We start from the raw sequence: 22,460 nt of genomic DNA, 5'->3' as shown, positions 1-22,460 counted from the left end.
AACTGTTCCCTTCTGAGCAATCTTGTTGAAATAATTTCTAACCTAAGCAACAGTCCAAGGATGCCAGCCTCAAGTCTTGTCCTGCCCTCTCTGAGAAGCCTTACTTTTATGTGGACTGGATAAACAGCCAACATGCTTCAAAATTCTGAGTTGCTGTTAAGACCTTGATGCTCAAAGAATTTCCATTCACTCTCAAAGAGGCAGTTCTCTCCAGCTTTCCAGTGCATCTCATTCTATCACTTTGTTTGAACATAGCTGTCCCTGAAGACAACTGCAGTAAAACTACAAGTGTGTATGTTGTAAGAAAGAAGTCTCTAGCAGCATGAGAAAATGCTCCACAACCTGAGCTAGACAGTGCCACAAACCAGTTAATTCTTTGTAGCCTTAAAAAGAACAAACTTTTGCAAGCCAACCTAAATTTAGATTAAGAAAAATATTGTGACATTTCAACCTACTATAGTTGCTATAAGCCGTGCTGGAAATGAGGGTCTCTCAGCTATGGCCAAAAACAAAGACCCCAAAGGCCAAATGCAGATATTCAGATACCCTGCAATACAGTTCTATCCTTGGTGATAAAGGGGGCAATCCTGCGCATGTTTAGACAGAAAAAATCCCTACAATTCCCAGCATCCCTTAGCCAGCATAGCTTGCTGGGGCATGCTGGGCGTTATAGGACTTTTTTCTGTCTAAGCGTGCATAGCATTGTGCCCTTCGATAACTAGGAGTTCTATCATAGACCACCTATGCTACAAATGGTTGAACCGTTAAAGGAACCCAAACATCCCTTTTGTCTTGAAAGTGGTTTCTATTTTGTCCAGCCCTCAATAGCCTTAAGTGGACTCATTTTGCATTAGGAGATATTGCACAAGACCACAGTACATTGTTATGTAACTAGAAACATGATGATACCTTTATTTCCTATGCAGACAAATAGTGTGTTCTTTTGAAATAAGCAGGGTAGGAGCTTCCTCTATAGACATCAACATGCTATAGGACACAGAAATAGATATTAACATACAGGCCTAGGGAATCTGGCAATTCTGGACTGCTAATGTAAACTTTAGGCAACTGACAAATGATCCCATTTTCACAGCCGTTTGATAACCTTACCTTTCTATCTTTAAAATGCTAGCAGAACCCCGCCCCCCACCAAAAACAAAATATATACAATTAAATAACCTCAATATATCACTCATATTCATATTGTAAAACTGATTGGTTAGTAATTTAAAAATAATTGATGTGTTTCATTGGCCGACATGCCTAAAGCTGACCAAAATATCCAGCCTTCACCTTCAGGCATGTCAGTCAGTTTACAAACTTCATGTGAAGAATCCCAATTTGGGCTGGTTGTGTCAATGGCTAATGCAACTGTATCATGTGAGTACGCATACGGCCTCCTAGGAAATAATATTCTACAACTTGTTGCCATCCAGTGCCATCCTTTAGCATTTGCCATTTTGAAAGCCTGACTACTGTCCCAGATTATTGAATTGTTCAAACTTCTTGTCAATTTAATCCTTGCCTCCCTCCCCCACCTTTTCTTCTCCCCACCATCCTTACCCATCTTATGCCATATTTCAGGAATTGAATTTCATTTTTTTTAAACAAAACTTTATTGGTAATAGTTTCAAATATGTTTACAACAAAGCACACTGTTAAAGAGGAAGTAGGGTTTGTTTGTTTTCTCAGTGAAACAAGTTTTGTTGGATTACATAGAAGTGTTTTTTTCCCCAAGCCAGGGAGTGGGTGGGTATTTAACTCCCACTCTCCCCAACCCAACACGGAGGGGGCTGATGAGCTTCTTGGTGGGAAGAGAATGATGAGGAGTTGGAGGGGCAAGCAAAGCTTGTCTGCTCCTGACAGCGCTTCTGTACGTGTTATATAATTCATCTATCAGTCTAAAGAAGCCTGCTCTGCTCCCCAGCCGTGGAAAGAGAACAGAAGAAACTAAATTGGTGAGTATAGAAAGAGGGTGTTTGGAGTGGGGTAGGTGAAGACAGAACACAAAGAGGCATTGCACTGGAAAGGAGAGGGGAAGAGTCAGAACAATTTAGGGGAGAAAAACAAGTTACCCTCCCCTCCACACCCTTTTGAGACACAGTTCCCTCCGCATCCGTGTCTCAGAGAACAGACTCTAAACAGATGCCACCTCTCATTTCCTATCCGAACTGCAGATCAAAATGGGTCATCTCCCTTGTCAGTATTGCACTGGCTTGCCCAAGTGGATGGGTCTGTCCAGCATTTCTGTTTCTAAACCTCACCCCCTTTACACCAGGACTAGATCTTCTAGCCACCCCTTGACATGTTAGCATAAACATAGAGCAGGTAGATGGAGCCTGTAAGGACTGGAGTAGTGGAGTTTCCATCAATAGACTGGAAACACAGAAGCTGAGGTTTGAGCTGGGACCGGTAGGATCAGATGCAGCTAATGCATCTCACCAGCAATCCCCAATTCCACTTGTACTTTGCCCCATCCTGATTGCTACTACCAAGACGGACAAGCCCCTTTGAACACTGGCAACTGGCTAGATTTTGATATTTCACAGGGTGGACTAGATCCTGCTTGTTTCTCCTCCATTCAAGCAAATACTTCCAAGGGTTGTCTGAAGCAGTGAAGCTGATCTTAAGAGGTATTTTGGATGACCAGGAGCGGGGGAGGTGAGCGCCAAGAAAAAGGGTGTGCGCACATTTAAGACAGACAAATTCAGACAGGGTTCTTTCTCTTATGACTCTTGCTCCAGCTGGCAACCAGTCAATGCCCCCCTCCTGCGGGTGTAAATATTATTGCCTCCCTCTTTCCCAAAAACAGGGGACAAAGATTGGAAATAAAGTGTCTTTCTATCCACAAAAAAAAAAAAAAAAAATATTCATGCTAAAACTCAGCTGTTTTTACAGAGTTAAAATTCCTGCTGAATTTCATTTAACTGTGCTGGAAACAGAGCATATAAAAGCACTGCCCCACCTAGACTGTTAAAAACCTTTTTTTTTCAAGCCAGTCAACTATTTCTTTAAACTTTTTCTTTAAAGTTAATAAAAGGAGCCTTGGGGGGGGGGGCGATAAAAGGACAGGGGTTGTCCCACACAGGGAGGTGAGAAGGTTGCGCCATTACCCCATTCAGTGCTGGTCTAAACACCAAAGTGCTGTGTGGATGCGTTTACTTCTTGCCCTCCCTGCTTCCAGAATGTTTTGCAATGCCCCATGAACCAAACCTTTATAGTTGGTGATGAATTGCAAAATATGCCCTTTCCCCTCAAAAAAAAAAAAAAAAGCCACCAATAAACCAGGGACTGTCCGATTAGGGTCTGTGTATGGGTTGGAGTCAGTGTGAGGAGGAAGGGAATTTGTTTAAAACCTGCCTGAGAGTGGCCGGAAGCCACCTTGTAGCTTGCGGTGGGAGGTGGATAGATGGCACTCAGACTACTGCCTTTTCCACAGCTTCAGCATGAACTCCCCTTTTCTCTCTTCTGCCCAAACAGATCCAGGTGAACCCCAACACTCTCCCACCTCCCAAAATTAACATATATAGGCAAGGAACTCTGGCCCTTGGGGCTGATCAAATCCAGCCCTTCCTTTTCCAGGGGAACAAAAAGCAAGGGGTGGGGCTGGCCCTAAAATTCTGAAAACTCCTTGGCGCACTTCTCAGTGATGGACACTCGGATCTCCTCTTCCTCATAGTCGTCAAAGTTACTTGTGTCGCCGGGGCCTTTGCACTTTGGTATAAAGGGAGCTTCCACCTGTAGAGGGGAGGGGGCAAAGTGAGGGGTTAATAGAGGTCATGCCTTCATGGGTTTATAGAAGATCAATTACACCATTAACTGTGAAATTGGGCTTGCCACCTGGTTATCCCTCTAAGCCCCTTCCCAACTCAAAGTTAAAATAAAAGTGGGTAGAAGATGCAGGAATCTTGACAGCAAGCATGCGGTAGACGCAGCTCAGTCCATCCCACTGGCAATCAGAGCTCAGCAGCCTGTCTCAGTAGCTCCCATGCTCACGTGAGCCAACTAAGGGCTGAAGTAGATGTGCACATGTTTAATAAATGTGCTTGCTCACTTACCTCTATGGGGCAGGGTTGGGGTCTACTATATAGCCTTTGGTTATATACAGAAAAGATTACTGAACCTTACTAGTTCAAAATGAATTCGTGAGGAAGGACAGCAAAACTCGCCCCTTCCCACCTCACCACATTCAGCTGCTTTAACCTGTGTCCTCCTAGGACAGCTCACTTCCAGTATTGAAAGAGGCTGGGGGAGAAATGGCTTAACGCAGCAGAGTGCAGAAAGGTAAGGTGAGAGAGGGGGTGGGTTTTGCTGCTCAACCCCACGCACTCATTTTAATATCAAATGTAGATTTCCCCCTATTTGTGCTTTGCAGATAGACGTGCACGTCTAGTTTGGCCCTGAATCAGGCCCAGCCCCAATGGGAGCAGGGCCCAACTTCTTCCCTCTCCGCAGCTTGGCTACCTCCTCCCTAAGCACAGATGTATTCAGCTGGGCCGGTCCCTTGCTTTTCCCCATTCAGGAGCTCAAACTTCAGCCTCCTTTATTTCCAGAATGTTTGCAAATTGGCCAAGCTAATGGGGGGGGGGGAGGCGTGTGTGCATGAGCGCAGAACTAGAATTGATCACGAGAATGATCAGTCCAGTATATTACATATTCCTGTCCTGGAGCCTCATGCAGTTTTCATGTAAAATTATTCCTGATCTCTGCCTTCTTGTCGTGTTCAAATTGGAGTTGCCTTTACATGTTCGACTAGCAGCGCTTAAACCATGGTGTGCAACATACCACCTGAGGGGGCTTTAGCATTCTGATGCCATTAATAAATGCAGCAGCATGTCTGAAATGTTCAAATTCATGAAGAACAGGTCTAAGATATCTAATAGCTGCTAACTATCAGCACAGATGCAGCAGTGGGTTTTATCCCATGACTCACTGAGCACCACAAGATCGGCTCCAAGATCATACGCCGCTGTTACTGAAAACTTCCCCAACCTGGTGCCCTACAGATGTTTTGGACTTCAACTCCCATCAACCCTAGCTAGCACAGCCAATGATCAGGAATGCTGGGAGTTGTCGTCCAAAACCACTGGAGGACACCAGGCTGGGGAAGGCTGCTCGACAGTATCTACAGACCCAGTGATATCTTCTTTACGTACAGTTTGTCACAAACATAGAGATAATCTTTGTGCGTGGGTAGGGGGACAACAACACTGTTTAAACCACCTTTTGTGACATGCATGTTGCTGAGGACTTCATGGTTCAAGAAGCTGGTGCGTGTGTGCTTGCTTGCATGTCTATATCTAGCAGCTCTAAGCCCAGCAGACATTTGGCATTACTTCTCCAGCAATATAATAAGTGTAAATCTCTGCTTTGGAAGAGAGTGTGTGGGCTGCTGCAGTCAGCCATGGACCCTGCTGCACGGTTGCTTACCTTCCGTTGGTAGATAGCAATCCAATCAGTGGTAGCAAACCACTTGTGGTTCTTGATGTCGTTGACTCCATTTTTGAGGTTGCCAAAGCGTTTAGTGAGGTCTACCTGGAGCAAGTTACGCAACAGGTCTTTCAGGTCTGAGCTGAAGTGAGACGGGAAACGAACCTGGGTGCAAAAGTCAACGACAGATTAATCTTTCTGTCTCCAGGAGAAATCTGAGAGCCACAGGAAGAGGGCAAGTAGTGAGATCCATTATGCTCTATAGCCAAAATGACTAATTCACTCCATATCTGTAATTGCAACATTTACCACAAAACTGGGATCCCAGGTCAGTTATCTTGCACATTCCAAGATTTTATTTTTATAAGAACTTCTGGCTCTTCTGGGCTCCAAGAGAGAAAGGTGCAAATGGTTTTTACTAACAACTGCCAACATAAGAGGAGCACAAGGAAGGTTTTTCGTGACCAACAGAAGATATGGCTCTCTCTTTTTTTAATCTTACATCACCATACTGCCCTGATATAAATCTATGGTGCGACCACACTTAGAATACTGTACACAAGTCTGGTCACTGCACCTCAAAAAAGATATCATAAAGCTGGAAAAACTGGAGAAAGGGGCAACTAAAATGATCAAGGGGCTACAGCAACTCCCCTATGAGTGAAGGTTACAACAGCTGGGATTGTTTAGCTTGGAAAAACGGAGAGTAAGGGGAGACATGATAGCGGTGTACAGAATTATGCATGGTGTGAAGAATATGGAGAGGGAGACATTTTTCTCCCTCTCATATAATACTAGAACCTGGGGTTATCGCATGAAGCTGATTGGTGGGAGATTCAGGTCAGATAAAAGGAAGGACTTCTTCACACAGTGTATAGTCAGACTATGGAATTTGCTACCACAGGATGTAGTGATGGCCACCAATTTGGATGGCTTTAGGGTAGACAAATTCCGGGAGGAGAAGGCTATCAATGGCTACTAGTCCCAATGGCTCTATGCTACCTCTAGTATTAGAGGCCTATATGCCTATATATACAAGTTGCTGGGGAACATGGGCGGGAGGGTGCTGTTGCACACATGTCCTGCTTGTGGGTTTTATGTCAACAGCTGGTCAGCCATTGTATTAACAGAACGCTGGATTAAATGGACCCTTGTTCTGATCCAGCATGGCTGTTCTTATGTACAACCTACCAATCTATTGTAAGGGTTCCATTCCTTTGCTTCCAGCTACCACTCAGGAGTAGGCAGAACATAGATTGGAATCTCAGGTGCATCTCTGGGTGATTCAAAGTAGATTGGCAAGGACTTCTGACTCCCAATTGTTTAACAAAGGCACCAAAGTGACTCCCCACCTCCTCCCCATATTATACTGCTGCAGTGAATAAAGCTGGAGGGGCAATCAGGAGTTAACTTCTATGTATAAGGACTGTGAGCTCTGTCCAGTTCCGGTACTCAAACAAACAAATTCCTGGACTCAGAATTCTTTAACTCTTGCACCTGGCCCTGGCTGGTGAATCTTGGGTTTTAGTAAAAAAAACACACAACCCAAAATAGATCCCACAAACCTGCCCTATTTTAATTAAGACAGAAACCCCAACATAGTAGGACTGGCACTGTTAACAAATGGCAATATGATTCCTGTTATATTATGCTGAAAAACTGTCTCAAAGCAAATTAACTGATTTATCAGATCAAATAAATTAAATATTTGCATAATGCATGTGACCTGCATAATTTATTCTACACCTGATGAACTTGCAGAAGTTGGCTTCTCTGTTCACTGAAGACTTTGCCTTGTGGTCAACTAAAGTGTAAAAGAGGCACAATATTTGCACAATACTGGTTTGCTAGTTTCTTGTAATAGAGCAACTTCCTTCACTCAAATCCCAAACTGATTGGGCAGGGGGGGGCAGTTGGCACAGGAGCTGCTGAAAAGGGGGAATTAACACACACACAAGATAGCATACATGAACCTGAGGCCATCCCCCCACCCCACCCCACTTTAAGTACCAAGAAGAATTTTTAAAGCAATTTGGCAAGAGAAGCTGAGAGTAAGAAGATTCTTTAAAAAAAAAAACCCTCTGGTGCTTCTTGTGCTTGCTTCTGGATATCACCTTTCATCTAAAGGTAAGCTCAGGTTGGCTAGTAGGTTTAAAAGGCTGGGATCAGGACTCCTGGACCTAAGGACCCTTAAGTGTTCTTTTTTCTATGAAAAAACATCAGCAAAGTTACTAGCTGTACTTACAATACACCTAAATCTTGTTCTACACATACAGAGTAATGAATCTTTCATAAACAAAATGTCGGATGGTTAACAGGCTGTGGATTCCTAGGGATGGTTTTAACAGATTAAGGTGAGTCACAAACTAGGTTAGAAATGTGGCACTGGACTGTGTGCATGTCTACTTTACAGTTTTTAAAGAGGTTTAACTGCCATGGTTGCCACCTAAATAATATTAGGCATTGTAGTTCTGTGAGGCAATGAGGATCCCCCAAGGAAAAAACCATACATTTCCTTGGAGGGATGGTGGAAAACAATAACCAGTTTGAATTTGTAGTGTAAAGCATTTGTAGTGCTTTAAATTTGTAGTGTAGACATGCCTTGTATTTGTCGAATACACTTGTTGAATCAGTTTAACATAAACTTAGAATTCTATATAACATGATTAATCCACCAAGATCAAATAGCATCTTTAGGATCACAGAGTCGGTGAATTCTGTTCAATTAATCTAGTAGTAAGAGCAACATATACCCAAATTCCATTTCTTTTTAAAGCAGGGCATGTAATACTGCCTTATGGCTAACCATTCAGCTGGGAGATCTGTGCTGTATTGCCATCATGTCTGTCTATTTTTAATCTTCAGTCATAATTTCATGGTCTGCTTCCCTAAGCAGGACCAAAGCCCTCCTCACAGAGGTGTGAAATCAGATCAGTTTCTTTCTGAGAAGCAAAACTGACCCAAATCCTAAATTTTTCATTATGATGCTTTTGTAATTATTTAAAATATTAATATTTATATCCCATCTTTCCAACAAGGAACTTAAGACAACGTACATGGTCCCCCTGTTTATTCTCACATCAACCCTGTGGGGAAGGTTAGGCTGAGACAGAGCGACTGGCCCAGGGTCACCCATTAAACTTCATAGCTGTATGGGAATTTGAACCTGGGTCTTCCCAGTACTAGGCCAACACTCTAACCACTCTACCTTGGGCAAGGCACCCTCAAAGGGTCCTCTCTCTCAGTGAATCTACCTTCTCACTCCCATTGTCACCAGCTGATACTGGCTTCTCATCCTCCTTCCCATCATTGCTACCACTTGCTTGCTTGATAGTCAAACAGCAAGTAGGCAGTGGCATCTATGACTCATCTTTCTCACTACCACAATTGTTGTCTGGGCCAGAGCAAGAGGCAGGTGAACAAACAGAATGCAGCGGTGAAGAGGAGGAGCAACTCCAGAGAGTTCTTGTCAGTGAGCCCCTGCTGGGGTGTGGGTCTTCGGCAGGTGCCCAACCATGGTGGCTTATTTTCCCTCCCTGTGCATGCTGGTTGCGAGCCACCTAATTAGCATAACTACCCTTACCAGGCACGGGTTGTTTATAAACCACCCTGAAACCCTAGAACAAGCCATGTTTTTCAGGGTGGCTTGTAAACCACCCCAGCCACCCATCCTCGCCGGGTTTGGACATCATGACAACCCACACTCAGTGAGGGTAATTATGCTAATTAGGTGGCTCATGACCTGCACACATGGGGAGGGAAAATAAGCTACTGTGGCTTATTTTCCGTCCATGATGGTGTGAATGTAGTCAGAGCGATATACTTAACATAACAGAAGACTATCTACTCTGACCTGGTTTGCAAGATCACCGCTGCCCACCGTGGCTTAAGTCATGGTGGGCTGTGCCACATGCTGGGCAGTTTTTGAATATTCAAGCTGCAGCTTGTCATGTCATCTGAACCCGGGTGGCAGGGGTTGTGCAAGGGCTAAACAACCCTAGAACATACTATGGGTTATGCAAGGATTGTTTAACTCACACACAACCCCTGTCACCCGGGTTCAAACAACATGACAAGCCACACCTTGAGTATTCAAAATGGCTGCCTGCATGTGTCAGCAAGGGCCGCAGCCCACTGTGGCTTAAATAAATAACTAAACCACAGTGGGCTGTTCAATCATGCAAACTGGCCCAATGTGTGTTGATTCCTCACCAGTGGTTTGATTAAGTATAATAACCCATGGGCTGTTGTAGGGTTATTCAAGGGTTGTTTAACCCTCCAACAAGCCATGCTGCCTGGGTTCAGATGACAAGATAAGGCGCAGCCAGGTGGTGATTATGGAAATCATGCCTGGCACGGTGGCATGTTTTGATTAACGAACTGGCCCATTAAGTTTAAGAGCTGATAAAAAACAGTAGGATCAGTGCTGCTCCTGGCCTAATATCCTGACTCAAACAGTAGCTAGTACCGGTCATTTTGTGTGAGAAATCAAAATCTATAAGTACAGCCTTTTGAAAATTCTTAGGGGAAGTGGCTGGGGTGGAAGAAGAAGAGAAAGAGGTCTAGACTCAGAAGGCATCCTCTGAGAAACCTGGTAAGTCCCAGCCCCAGCTGGCTGACAGCTAGCACTCGCATACTTGTCATCCTTTGAAAGCAAGAGGGCAACATGCATGTGATTCCCACTAGTTTAGCCCATTTGTTGTTTTGGGGGTGGGTGGGAGAGGATGTTCTTCTGACATCCACATTTTCTGCAAGAGTTGCAGGGAGATTCACTAACATTGGTAGAGACTCTATCTGATGCTGTCTCTGTGGACTAAAGGGCTTCAGCACAAATTTGGCAGTTGATATTCAGAAAGTCATAATTTACAGTTACAATGATCATTATCTGGACACCTTCCCCTTTCCCTAGTTTTACCCTATTTAACCTTTAATCCCCAGCAGGCCATCTCCACCTTGCCTTTGTTTGACCATTTAAAGACCCAACTGTGTCATTTGGCCTAACGCTATCATATGTCTTCTAGGAATTACTTAAGCATAAAGGCTTAACACAGCATAGACACTTAACAAACACAGGTCCAGCATTTCATATGGATCCATGCTAGAACTCTACTCAGAAAGTCCGTATTCCACTTCGCCTGTAGTTTTCAAGTCATTTGTTCTCCTCAGTGATGACTAGCCTAAAGATCATCTACTCCAACGCTGACCTGGCAGTTAAAGGGCAGGCCTGTGCTTCACTGCACATTAGAAATGGCTGCACTCTGCAACAAAATTGTAAGAGAACCAGAGATTGGCAGCTTCTCCTGTGCCCCTCAGCTCATGGGCTGCATTTTTCTCCATGCACAAGATGATCCCCATCTTATCATACGTAGGTGTCATATCCTATACAGCATGTAAGCCTCTCTGCTGAAATATTACCTTCCCGGAGACAATTTTCTCATATATCTGAATGGGCTGGTCTGCAAAGAATGGGGGGTAGCCAGCTGCCATCTCGTAGATGAGGACACCCAGGGCCCACCAGTCCACAGCTTTGTTATATCCCTGAAACAGGAAAACAGGCTCAGATCACAAACACCAAGGATGAGCAGCACTTCACTGTGGGGTATAAGAAATGGTAGAGGGTCATGCAAGATACAGAGGAGACAGGCCTCCTCCATGGCTGATCAAGGCACAGAACATTGCTCCTGGATATAGGTAACTCACCTTGCTCAGAATGATTTCAGGAGCCAGATATTCTGGAGTCCCACAAAGGGTCCATGTTCGGCCTTTCACTCGCTTGGCAAAGCCAAAATCTGTCACCTGGAGATAAGAGGGGAAAAGGATGAGGTTTGTCAGCAATACAAATCAAGTGGTGGAGAAGCACACTAACCACAAGCCCCGGATGGGCAGAGATGATGTTTAGGGTGGGAAGTAGAGAAAACAGTAGATTTGCTTTTCAAAGGGAAATGTCTCTTTCTAAGACCAAATGCCAATAACTGCAATATTTTCTAAACATGCATATTTTCCAGGGACAAGAAAAGTGTAACATCTGGTTCTGTGGAGCACATTTGGTTAAGCAGGCACAAGATTGTTTTTTTTGTTTTGTTTTTTGGATCTTTTGTTGGAGTGCTGCATTTCCTTTTAATTAAACACAAATGATAGAAATGCCCCCTCAATGGTTTTTGGCAGTTCCATCATTTTTGTAAGAAGTTAATTATGCTTGGCAAAATTTAGTCATTCCTAAACATGTTAATCGTTTCAGATGTTTGGGGAAAGAAACTGTATGCCCGGACATACTGACACAGGCAGGAACTCCTACAGTGCTGGACAGCAGGACTCCACAGAATGGAGGGAAGCAGCAATACCTCAATGTAGCCCTGCTGGTCAATGAGGAGGTTCTCAGGCTTCAAGTCACGATAGATGAGATCTAGTGAGTGCAGGTACTCAAAAGTCAGCACAATCTGAGCGGCATAGAACCGGGCATGAGGTTCACTGCAAAAAACAAAATGGGGCGGGAGAGGAGAGGCATTTTCATCAGCTACCTTCAACCGACACCAGCTAGGCCTTCACCTTCACTCCTCCCCATGATCCAGTCCCAATGAGTCAGATTTCCCCATGTGTTCAATAGGACCTTCAGTCTTCAACTAGAACTTGGCTCATACACTCCACCATCACTGTTCCCCACCAAACACCTTAAGGAGGGCAACTTTGGGCTGAACACACACAGAAGCTCTTTCCTTATTCCAACATTCTCCAATCTGTACCCAAATCACCAATCTTAAACAACAGTCCCTTGATGAAAAGCAGCCAGCTCCTATGGTCCTGTCAAGCCTGGCCGACTATCCATGAACGTTAATGAGAAACATCAGGAACTCATACCATTGTCTCCGTGCTCTGAAAGCACTGAGCTGTTCCTGACAGTCGCTACCTTCCTACCAAGGAGCATGAGTATTAATGTCAAAGTAAATGCAGCCTCCATCCTATCTATAGATATGTTTAGGTTCTTCCCCAAACTTTATCAAAAGTGAGTAGGGCATGCTGACATTGGAAGGTTGCCCCTACTTGACCTTAAACCAGTGGTAGGCAACTTGTGACTCTCCAGCTGTTTTGTCCTACAACTCCCATCAGCCCTTGCCAGCACACCCAATGGTGAGAGATCAAGGCCAAACACCTGGGGGGCCACAACCTGCCTTAAGCACAGGATAAGAGAAACTAGAAACCCTTTCCCCTTGCTCTAAGCCAGCTAGGAAGCAAACATAGGAAGCCAGTTCCTTCATTCCCACAATGAACAGAGCATCAGCCCACCCTTCCAGTGATGGGAGAGCACACTCACCTGAACCTGCCAATCCGTCGTAGGTGGGAGAACATCTCACCGCCTGGGATGTATTCCATCACCATGTACAGATTCGAGTTATCCTGTAATCAAGTGCGGAAACAACTAAGAGCCAGGGCAAGTCTTGCTTGATCCCACATCCCTGCAGGTTCCAGGCCACAGCTCCCCATTTATTTACAAAAGGCTTACACTGCCATATTCTGCCATACTGCTAAAGGCTGCAAAGGTGCATTCTACACATCCACAGGTATACTCTAGAAAGAGAAACCAGGGTGGTGGTGGCAGGAGAGATTCCTGTATCTTGCAAAGAATTCACTATCCTGCTAATTTCCTTTTTTTTTTTTAATTAAGTCCCTTGCTCTTGTAATTGCAAAGGAAAACCCTACAAACCATTTACATGGTGCCTATGGACCAGAGGTGACTAAGGAACCAGATCCACAGTTTCAGAGTTAAATACTTTGTTCCTCTCCCATGGCTAGCTGCCCACCTCTCCCCAATCTTCCTTCCCTTGTCCATGGCTCACTTACACCACTGACCTGCCCCTTGACCCCCGGCAATAAATTCAAACTCTTTAAAACAAGAATGTGCATATGTGTGGATACCTTCTTGTCTAGTCCCTATTCATTTGCACAGTATATTTTGCACGAAGTTTAGGTTGCTCGCTTGACACAAAATTGCTTTTAATAGCAGAAAGGGTCTTGTTTTTAGTTTTATGTTCTGTGCAAGGTCTCTTCTCTGCCTTGACAAGGCTATCGTAGCCTTAAAACAGCACCTGTTTTGAAAGCCAATTCATAAGTTACTAAGATGGACTGCACCTTCTAGTTCCAGTTCCATACATTACTCTTACTACCAATAGGATTAACTACACATGTTGTCAGGTGCCTAACACTAGGGCTACAATCCTAAGCATACAATACCTCAAAGCAAGTCCCATGAACATCAGTGTGACTTACTGATGAGTAAACATGTATTTAGGATTAAGATACAATTCCCATCTCCACAGTCTATAATTGAAATAAACTATGCAAGGTAGCATGGATTTCTTTGTTGAGATTTTATTCCAACTGAGAGTTTATCATCTGCTGACATTTTATTGTCAAGGGCTGCCCATAGTGGAAGGAAAAGTAGGATGGGGACCAGGGGACATTGGTGGACAGAACAGGTCCCCTCTGGGCGAGGTCTCAAACAGACATGATGTTCCTTGTGGTCTCAGGTTATAGCCACAAAGACTACAAAAATATGCACATTTTCCCTGAAGCAAAGGTTGTGTGTGTTTTTAGTGGCTTTCCCTTTTGTGGCATAGGCAGGGTCTAATGGTTTTTTATATCCTTTCCCTGTAACTGAGGTTAACTAAAGCCTCCAGAAGCCCTGATCTAGAGATTATCCAAATGGCCAAGTCTTGGGAACAGCATGGGTGTCTTCTCATAATCATAGCCCATACTGACATGCTCACTATAGCAGTTTCATAGTGGCTTTATTAGGGTTTCCCTATTCTTATAGTGCCCACTCACATACTTGCAAGAAGTTGTACAACTGCCAGAACGTGCTTTTATGCCACTTTTCACTGGAGGGTGGATTCTTCTCATGAAATGTAGCAGCTGGCAGCTTAAGCAGAAAGAGCTTCTTTCCAGGACTGGCCCTTCCGCACGGAGAGTTCTTCCCCCACCCCACCCCACCAAAAAACACCTTCTTTGGCTCTCATGCTTGTGTAACACAGAAAGAGGCAGCTGCACCCCTCTAAATGTGTGCACACATAACTGGAAAAGAGGCGGGCCCAAAAAGCAGAGGTTCCAGGGCCCATTGCAGGAAAGACAGACACAGGCTACATTGTGTATTCTTCACTTCTGGCACAGGCAATCCACCCACCCAGGCTGCTCCGAGGCAAGCATGCTCTACCAACAGAGGCAGCAGCTACCCAGGGGGAGGCATCCAAACAGCTGGGCATGCCTGATATGTGGGGTGCTCAGCCAGTCAGAAACCCCGACAGACATAGGAAAATTAGCCAGGAAACCCCTCTGATGCCCTGGCAACAGAGGGAGAGCGTACCCAGCAGTTCTAGGTATTGCTCAAGGCAGCACAGAGCAGGGACTCTGTTACTACTCCTTGCCACCATCTCCCTGCTGCTGTGATGGAATCTTCCCTCCCTGATAAGTAATAGCTTGCAAGAGAGGGTTCACAGTACTGCAACAGGCATGACCAGGACTTGGGATGGATATACTCTAATTTGTACCTTTTTCTATCATATGTGTGAATGGACAGATGCAAAATAAGCAGTGCAAGCAGGGATGCTCATAGAGTGTGGTGTCTGAAGATAGATAGATAGATAGATAGATAGATAGATAGATAGATAGATAGATAGATAGATAGCAAGCTGAGGACACTATATGAAGGAAATGCAGGTTGCTTAACTGTAGTTCTTTGAGTGGTCACACATATGGGCTCCGCGCCTGTGCTGAGTCTCTGTCGGGAAACTTCTAAAGCTGAGGGATATTTTGGCAGGAACTCTCCCCCGCTGCCCACCACACATGAACCAGCAGGCTCCCACCCGTTCCCTCAGTTCTGTGAGATCGCCTAGTGCTGCCTTGAAACTGAGGGAAAAATCACACCTCGGCACCAACCTTGAAATCGACACTGACACCAAAGTGGGAACGGTGGGTGGGTTGTGTGAATACAGAGATGACCACTTGAAGAACTACCGTTACAGATAAGCAACCTGCATTTCTTCTTCGTGGCCTCTGCGCATCACACATATGGGAAATTAACAAGCTCACTTACTGGTGGTGGGTAGGTGTCTCATGAAAAGAGTGATGACGGCACAGCTTGTCCAAAAGCAGATTCAGAATGTGCCTTGACATCCAGTTTGTAATGCTTTACAAACGTTGAGGGTTTCAACCATGTTGCTGCTTTACATAAGTCTGACAGTGGCACACCTTTGCCAAAGGTGTGGAATGCACCTGGATGTGGGACAGATGTTCCAAGCCTGACAAGTCATAGGTTAAACCAATAGTTTGCAGAATCCAGGAGGCCAGCCTTTGAGACGAAACAGGTAGGCCCTTTTGGGGACCACCATAGCAAACAAAAAGCTGTTGCATGTTACAGAACGATGCTGTCTATGACTAATAAAAAGCCAATGCTCTCTTTAAATCCAGAGCATGCAACTTCCATTCTAGGTCAGAAGACGGGTCCGAAAAAAAGGTCAGCAGTGATATGGATTGGTTAACATGGAAATCAGAGACCACCTTTGGTAAGAAGTCAATGTCTGGACTCAGGTCACCCTTGTCCTTATGAAAGATCATGTAGGGATGATCCACCCGTAAGGCACAAAGTTCACTAACACATCTGGAGAACATAATGGCAACCAAAAAGGCCACTTTCCATGACAACAACCAAAGCTCCGTAGTGTCCAGAGGTTCAAAGGGCTTCGAAAGAAGGGTGTGCAACCCAACAGAGAGACTCCTCTGAGGTACTAGAGTTCTTACCGGAGGCTCCAAATTCTTTAAGCCCCCCAGGAACTGATGAGTAGTAGGGTGAGTGAACAGGGAAAAACCTTGAACTTGCCCTCTATAAAAAGAAAGAGCTGCTAAATAAACACTTATAGATGATTGTTTAAAACCTTTCTGAAACAAATGATGCAGAAACAAGTGATGCAGAAACAAAAGGACATTTTCAATTGACCGAAGTGGATCGAAACCACTGAGATTTGCAAACTTCAAAAACAACAACCACTTCGCCTCATAGGATTGACATGTAGCTGGTTTCCAAGCCGCATCTAAAACTGCCTGAACCTCGCAAGGGAGTTGGGTACTGGTACTCGTTGCCGAATCCTCCAGGCTGTTGATTTCAGGGTGTCAAGATCTGGGTGCCGGATCCTGCTCTGGTCCCAAGAGATCAGATCTGAGGATTGAGGAAGACACAGGAACTGCCTTTTTGACAGATGCAGCAGGACTGCAAACCATGGTTGCCGCAGCTACCACAGAGCAATCAAAATACCGTCCATTCTGTTGTGTGCTAGCTTTTGGAGCAACCTCGAGAGAAGGGGAAATGGAGGGAGGAGATAAAACAGTTCCCTGTGCCAGTGTATTTGAAAAGCATTGCCCCAGGATGATAGATCGATCCCCGCTCTCATGTAGAATCTCTGGCATATCACATTCGACGGGGTCATGAACAAGTCCGTGGTTGGCCAACCCCATTTCGGGAAGAGATGATGCAGGATGGAGGTAGACATCTGCCACCCGTGGGATGATTTGTATGACTGGCTCAGATTGTCTGCCAAAACACTGTCTTCCCTGGCAATATTAAGAGCGCTGAACAGAATGTCCCAATGGATTGCCCACTGGAACATGGCCATCATGAGACTGACAAGCTCAGATGAATGTGTGCCCCCTTGCTTTTTGATGTGCCACAACACTGCCATATTGTTGGTCAGGATCTGCACATGCCTTCCTCGAAGGTAAGTTTCAAATGCATGAATCGCCTTCCAAATGTCAAGAACTTCCAGGAAATGTATGTGTTCAGGTTCCCTGAATCCGAAGTGGACTGCAGTGAGCTCCCCATCCTGAAAGAGAAGTGTCTGTCATCAATGTCTGTGTAGGGGATGCTTGGACAAAAGGAATACCCCGACATGGGTTGCATCCACCACAGGAGGGAGTCTACTATTTTGTCCGGAATCCTCAAATGACAGCATCAGGTGTCAGTGGTGGAACGGAAGTTTCGGAGCAGCCAGTTCTGTAGTGGTCACATCCGAAGTCTCACCCACTGAACAACAGTGACTGTTGCTGCTATATCAACTGAAGCTGTCAATTCCAAGGCAGATAAGCATGTGCAACCATCAAATCCAGCAGCGCCCCTATGAATTGGAGCCACTGCGTTGGCTTCAAAGTTGACTTCACCCTGTTGACATACAGGCCCAATGCTCCCAGAAGGTTCAGAACAATCTCGATGGTGCAACAGAGGGAATCTTCGAAATCTGAGACAAAAAGCCAATCATCCAGGTAAGGGAAGATTTCGATGCCCTGAAGCCAACGATACACTCACACACACAACTGCCATGCACTTTGTAAAAACTTGTGGGGCGGTTGCTAGACTGAAGGGCAGGACCCGAAACTGGAACATATTGGTACCGATGCTGAAATGCAGGTACCTCTGTTGAGCCTCTGCAATTGCGATCTGGAAATATGCGTCCTTCAGGTCTATGGCAGCAAACCAAGCATTCTTCTGAAGGAGAGAGGGAGGACTGAAGCCAACATGATCATTCTGAATTTTCCTGGAATGATAAACTTATTCAAATTCCTCAAATCCATGATGGGACGGAGGCCTCCGTCCCGGTTTGGAATGGTGAAATACAGGGAGAAAAAACCATTCTCTGGCTGGTATGGAAGAACTCCAAATTGCTCCCTTCTGGAGCAAGGTGGTCATTTCTAAAAGGATAGCTGGCGACAGAGGGGTGACGCGAACAACACCCAACTGAGGAAGGGTATGAAATTCTATCATGTAACCCCGACTGATTATACATAACTCCCAGCTGTCCGTAACTACTCTTTTCCAGATGGACAGGTATCGAGCCAAGACGGACCTGAAGAAAAGTGGGCTGGGAAGATAGGGAACGGCGAGCACTGGAAAGTCAAAGGTGCCTCCTAGGAGAAGAATCAGGCCTTCCACGGTCCTGATGATATTTCAGAGAAGAAGCAGACTGCTTCTTCTGCTGCTGAGGAGGCAGGTACTGAGGATAACGATCAATCTGCTGCTTGGTTGTATACGGTTGATGGCGGAACCACCTGCGCAACTTGCATTGTTGCTGCAGAGGTTGAGGACCCATGCTCATTTTGGGGGTGGTCGTCTTTGCCTTTTGAACAGAGTCCATCTGCTCATCAGTTTTGGCATTAAAGAGCCCTTCGCCATCAAAGGGCAAATCCTCAATTCATGATCGGGCCTCAGGAGTTAAGCATCAAGCACGCCTCTGGAGCACAACAGCACCCACCATTGACTTGGTAATACAATCAGCTTCTTGCAGGGAACTGTTAATCTGCTGCCTGGACAACTTGACAGCTTCCGCGTGAAAAACTCTGGCAAGATCCCTTTGGACTTCTGGGAGATAAGCGGAAAGAAAGTCCATTTTCTTCCACAGGGACAAGTCGTATCTGGCCATCATGTCCTGATAGTTCACCACACGCAGACCAAGGGCAGTGGAAGAGTACAACCATCTCCCCAACAGTTCCAATCTTCTACTCTCCTTGTTGATGGGGGAAGCATGAACTTTCTGCAACCTCCCTTGTGCCGATTCAACCATAATATAATTCAGCTGTGGATGGGAGTATAAAAATGTTGCACCATTGAAGACAGAGCCTTCTACGATTGTTGCACCGTCTGAAGAAGCATTGGAAGGAAGGGGACCACTACCAGTTCCAACAATTCAGTATGAATTGCGTCAAAAACTGGGTCCTGAACATGCTGCTCCGGTTGTTGCAGGTCAATACTGAGCGAATGTGCCAACACCACTAACTTGCTCAGCAAAATTAAACATGTCCTTCGAGGGAGAAGCTTCCTCCTGCACTCCTGCAACATCATCCAGAGAAGGGACCGACGGCGGGACGGAAGAATATGAAGAAGTGTCAGATCAGTAATCATCTGCAGAATTATGAGGCGAGGATGGCTGAGGGCCCGGAACAGGTTAAGGATCAGGCTGTTCCACAGATGCAGGTGGCAGCTGAGTTGGTTTGGACAAAGCAGCCTGGCTTCGCAGTAAGGATGATGAGTGAGGTGGTACAGGCGGCAGCAGAACAAAGTCATCTACCATAGGAGGATGAGAAAGAGTCACTGATGGTCAAGGATGGTGCCAAGAGGAAGAGGCTCCAAAGTATCTTGCCCGATAAGAATAATAATCTTGATCCCAAGAATAATGCCAATCCTCAAAAACATAGCTCCGCAACGGTGGGTAAGACCTCTCCTATCCCAATCTCCATGAGGAAACCTGGACCTCTCTCTATAGGGATAGTCATGACGACAATCATCATACGGAGATTTAAACGCCTCAGGAGGAGAACAGTGATGTCCTTGATCCCTAAAAGGGATGGTAACTGCTGTTGAGAAACCTCTTCCTTCACTGAGGATGACAACTGGCAGTCCTCCAATGGAGTGGCTTCTTGGTTCCAAGATACAGGCTGTGGAGGAGATGGCGCTAATATTTCACCTTCCGACGCCGTAGAAATTGGTTTGATTACAGGAGCGGTTGGTACTGATGGCAGCACCCAGATAGGTGAGTCGAGTAATGGTGGAGGAGTTGGAATCTTCAGTTCCAAAGGCTTATCGCTAACCCTCTTTTTTGTTTGTTTCTTCAGGCTATCAGATCCCTACTTTGGAACCTTAGCCATTTTCAAAATCTTGCTTGTGACCGAGAGTGCTAAAGAGCACCCCGAAGTGAGAGGGTCAACCCCCTCAGCAGAACCTGAGGGATGAGGAGACGATGGCTTTGACAATGACATAGTAGTCACTGTCTTTTCCTTTACATGGGAGTCAGCTGAGCTTTTGGAAACTGTGGTCAACAATATCCTCCTCCACAACTCTGCCTTGAGTTTGACTGACCTGTTCTTCTGAGCCTGTTTGGTAAATGACTGGCACAAAGAACAGGATTCAGGTAAATGACCCTCGCCCAAGCAAAAAGGGCAAAGGGAGTGGGGGTCAGTGGGAAGCAACTTACTCCCACATTTGATGCATTTTCAAAAAGGCGCCTTTGCAGCCATAAGAAGACCGCAGCTGAAATGAACGATGAAAAAAATGAACAAGACAGACGAGGGAATTTTTTATTATTATTACTATTTTTAGGCAACAACCAAAACCAAAACAAGACTAACAAGGAGAGGAAAGAAGGAAAAAGAAGGACAGTGTGGAAAACACTGTCAAAATTCTCCATGAATAGCGGAAGCTCCCAAAGAGGCTACTGCTAGGCGGTCGAAAGAGAACTGAGGGAACGGGTGGGGACCCACTGTACATGCGCAGTGGACAGTGGGGGAGGGCTCCTGCCAAAATGTTCCTCAGCTTTAGAAGTTTCCCGACAGGCTCAGCGCAGGCACAGAGCCCATATGTGTGATGCACAGAGACCACAAAGAAGAACTTGCTTTCTGCAACTACACAGTGCCTCAGATGTGATGCTGTGTGTCCATATGCATGCCCGGAGCCACGCCTCTGATCTCTTCAGAGCTACAGGTGTTCATAGGATCAGAAATCCAGTGGACGGGGGCGGGGAGGAGGGAGAAAGAGGCAGATGTAACACTTGACACCACTTACCTTGAAAGAATACTCTAGCCTGACAAGGAATGGGAAGTTCACAGCCTGGAGTATGCGCTTTTCATTGAGGGTGTGCTCTATCTGCTTCAGCTTTACAACCTGCAAGACAGGAAGTCAGCCAACCAGTCAGGCACAGTTTTCTCCACAACCCCTGGCACAGATACACACACAAAGAGCTCACTGACAGGTCCAGACTCACTTTCTGCTTGTCAAGGATTTTCATGGCAAAGTAACTCCCAGTATCCTTGTGCTTCACGAGCATCACCCTCCCAAAAGAGCCTGTACCCAGGGTCTTGAGCCGGTCAAACTGATCCAGGCTGGCCGTGTTCTGCAAAAGGAGAAAAGAAGCAGAGGAAGAAACCAGCCCTGCAGACTAGATTCTAAGCCATCAAAGTTTGGGGATCTATAAGTGGTCATGGTGGCTCAAGTTGCTGGACTACTAGTTTGTCTGGAAGATTACCCTTCTCAGGCAGCATCATGTTCTGCCTGCTTTATTAAAGAAGCAATTGTTCTTGAAGAGTACCAAGTCTTCATCCTGAAACTTGCAGCTGTCATCAACAATGTTCTTGGGGTTTGGGACACAGTTAAGGTTTCACCACCAGAGGGTGCAAAAGACAAGAGTTTTTAGAGCAAGAAAGACATTCAACCCTCCAAGTGCCTGGTAGCAAGAGAAACAAATTCAACCCACAAAAAGGGATATTTGTGTATGAATTTGGCTCACGGGCCAGAGGTTCCCCATCCATGACATACAACACCAGTACTCACCACACTCAATAAATTGGGAACTAGCAACAATGGGTCAACTTGACAGCCTGGCAAAATTGTTGTAGCTCCAAAATCACACTAACTGCAAAACGTGATGAGATGTAATGGCATCTTTATCCAGCCACTCTATTGCCATGGAGCAGCTATTTTGGCAACCATGTTGTGGGAGTGATTTGCTGAAAAGTCGAAGTGTTGGACTTGGACTTGTTAGTGGAGCAGCCAGGCACTCGCCAGATATTGCAGGGAAGAAAGTACTGTCTACTTTGGAGCCGGGGGGGGGGGGGGGGAGAGATACACACACTGCACTTTCCTATGTGTAACATGGCCTGCTAACACCTAGGAGTATATGTGATGGGCTAAAGGCTTTTGATTCTTCCCTGCAAGCATGGTTTACTAGTTTGAGTAACTGGGATAGCTCTTTACTATTTGCTCCCTGTCATATAAGAATCCTGGGCACTGGCACACCTTGGTGCTTCTTGTTGTCAGATACATCTTGCAAACAATCCTAGAAGTGTACAAGCAAAAGGGGACCAAGCTCAAAGCTGGCTATCCTTCAATCAAGCCACTCTACCTTTCCAGCTTGGACATCTCACTCTCTCTTGCTCCCCTAGGTTCAATCAATCCTCAAATCACTTCCACAAGAGGGGCAACCACAGAATAAACTGGGGACTGAGAA

General features: G+C 45.5%; 1 protein-coding gene across 3 annotated transcripts in view; it reads right to left on the bottom strand.

The window, feature by feature from the left end:
• Positions 1–885: 885 nt before the first annotated feature.
• Positions 886–22,460, bottom strand: part of PRKACA (protein kinase cAMP-activated catalytic subunit alpha) — a 77,467-nt gene continuing 55,892 nt past the window's right edge. For all 3 annotated transcript variants that reach the window (XM_084838494.1, XM_084838495.1, XM_084838496.1), the window contains exons 3-10: positions 21,219–21,347; positions 21,020–21,118; positions 12,740–12,822; positions 11,772–11,898; positions 11,131–11,226; positions 10,846–10,968; positions 5,431–5,595; positions 886–3,738 (exon numbers count right to left, since the gene is read on the bottom strand). In XM_084838494.1, the coding sequence (XP_084694620.1) occupies positions 3,613–3,738; positions 5,431–5,595; positions 10,846–10,968; positions 11,131–11,226; positions 11,772–11,898; positions 12,740–12,822; positions 21,020–21,118; positions 21,219–21,347 (948 nt within the window). In that variant the 3' untranslated portion in view covers positions 886–3,612. The remainder of the gene's footprint in view (positions 3,739–5,430; positions 5,596–10,845; positions 10,969–11,130; positions 11,227–11,771; positions 11,899–12,739; positions 12,823–21,019; positions 21,119–21,218; positions 21,348–22,460) is intronic.

The sequence above is a fragment of the Heloderma suspectum genome, chromosome 2 (assembly GCF_057233095.1).
Source record: "Heloderma suspectum isolate Gila_16-S chromosome 2, 16-S_ref, whole genome shotgun sequence".
NCBI classification, from domain to species: Eukaryota; Metazoa; Chordata; class Lepidosauria; order Squamata; family Helodermatidae; genus Heloderma; species Heloderma suspectum.
The sequence above is the reverse complement of the archived record's forward strand: the minus strand, read 5'-3'. Positions and strand labels throughout refer to the sequence as shown.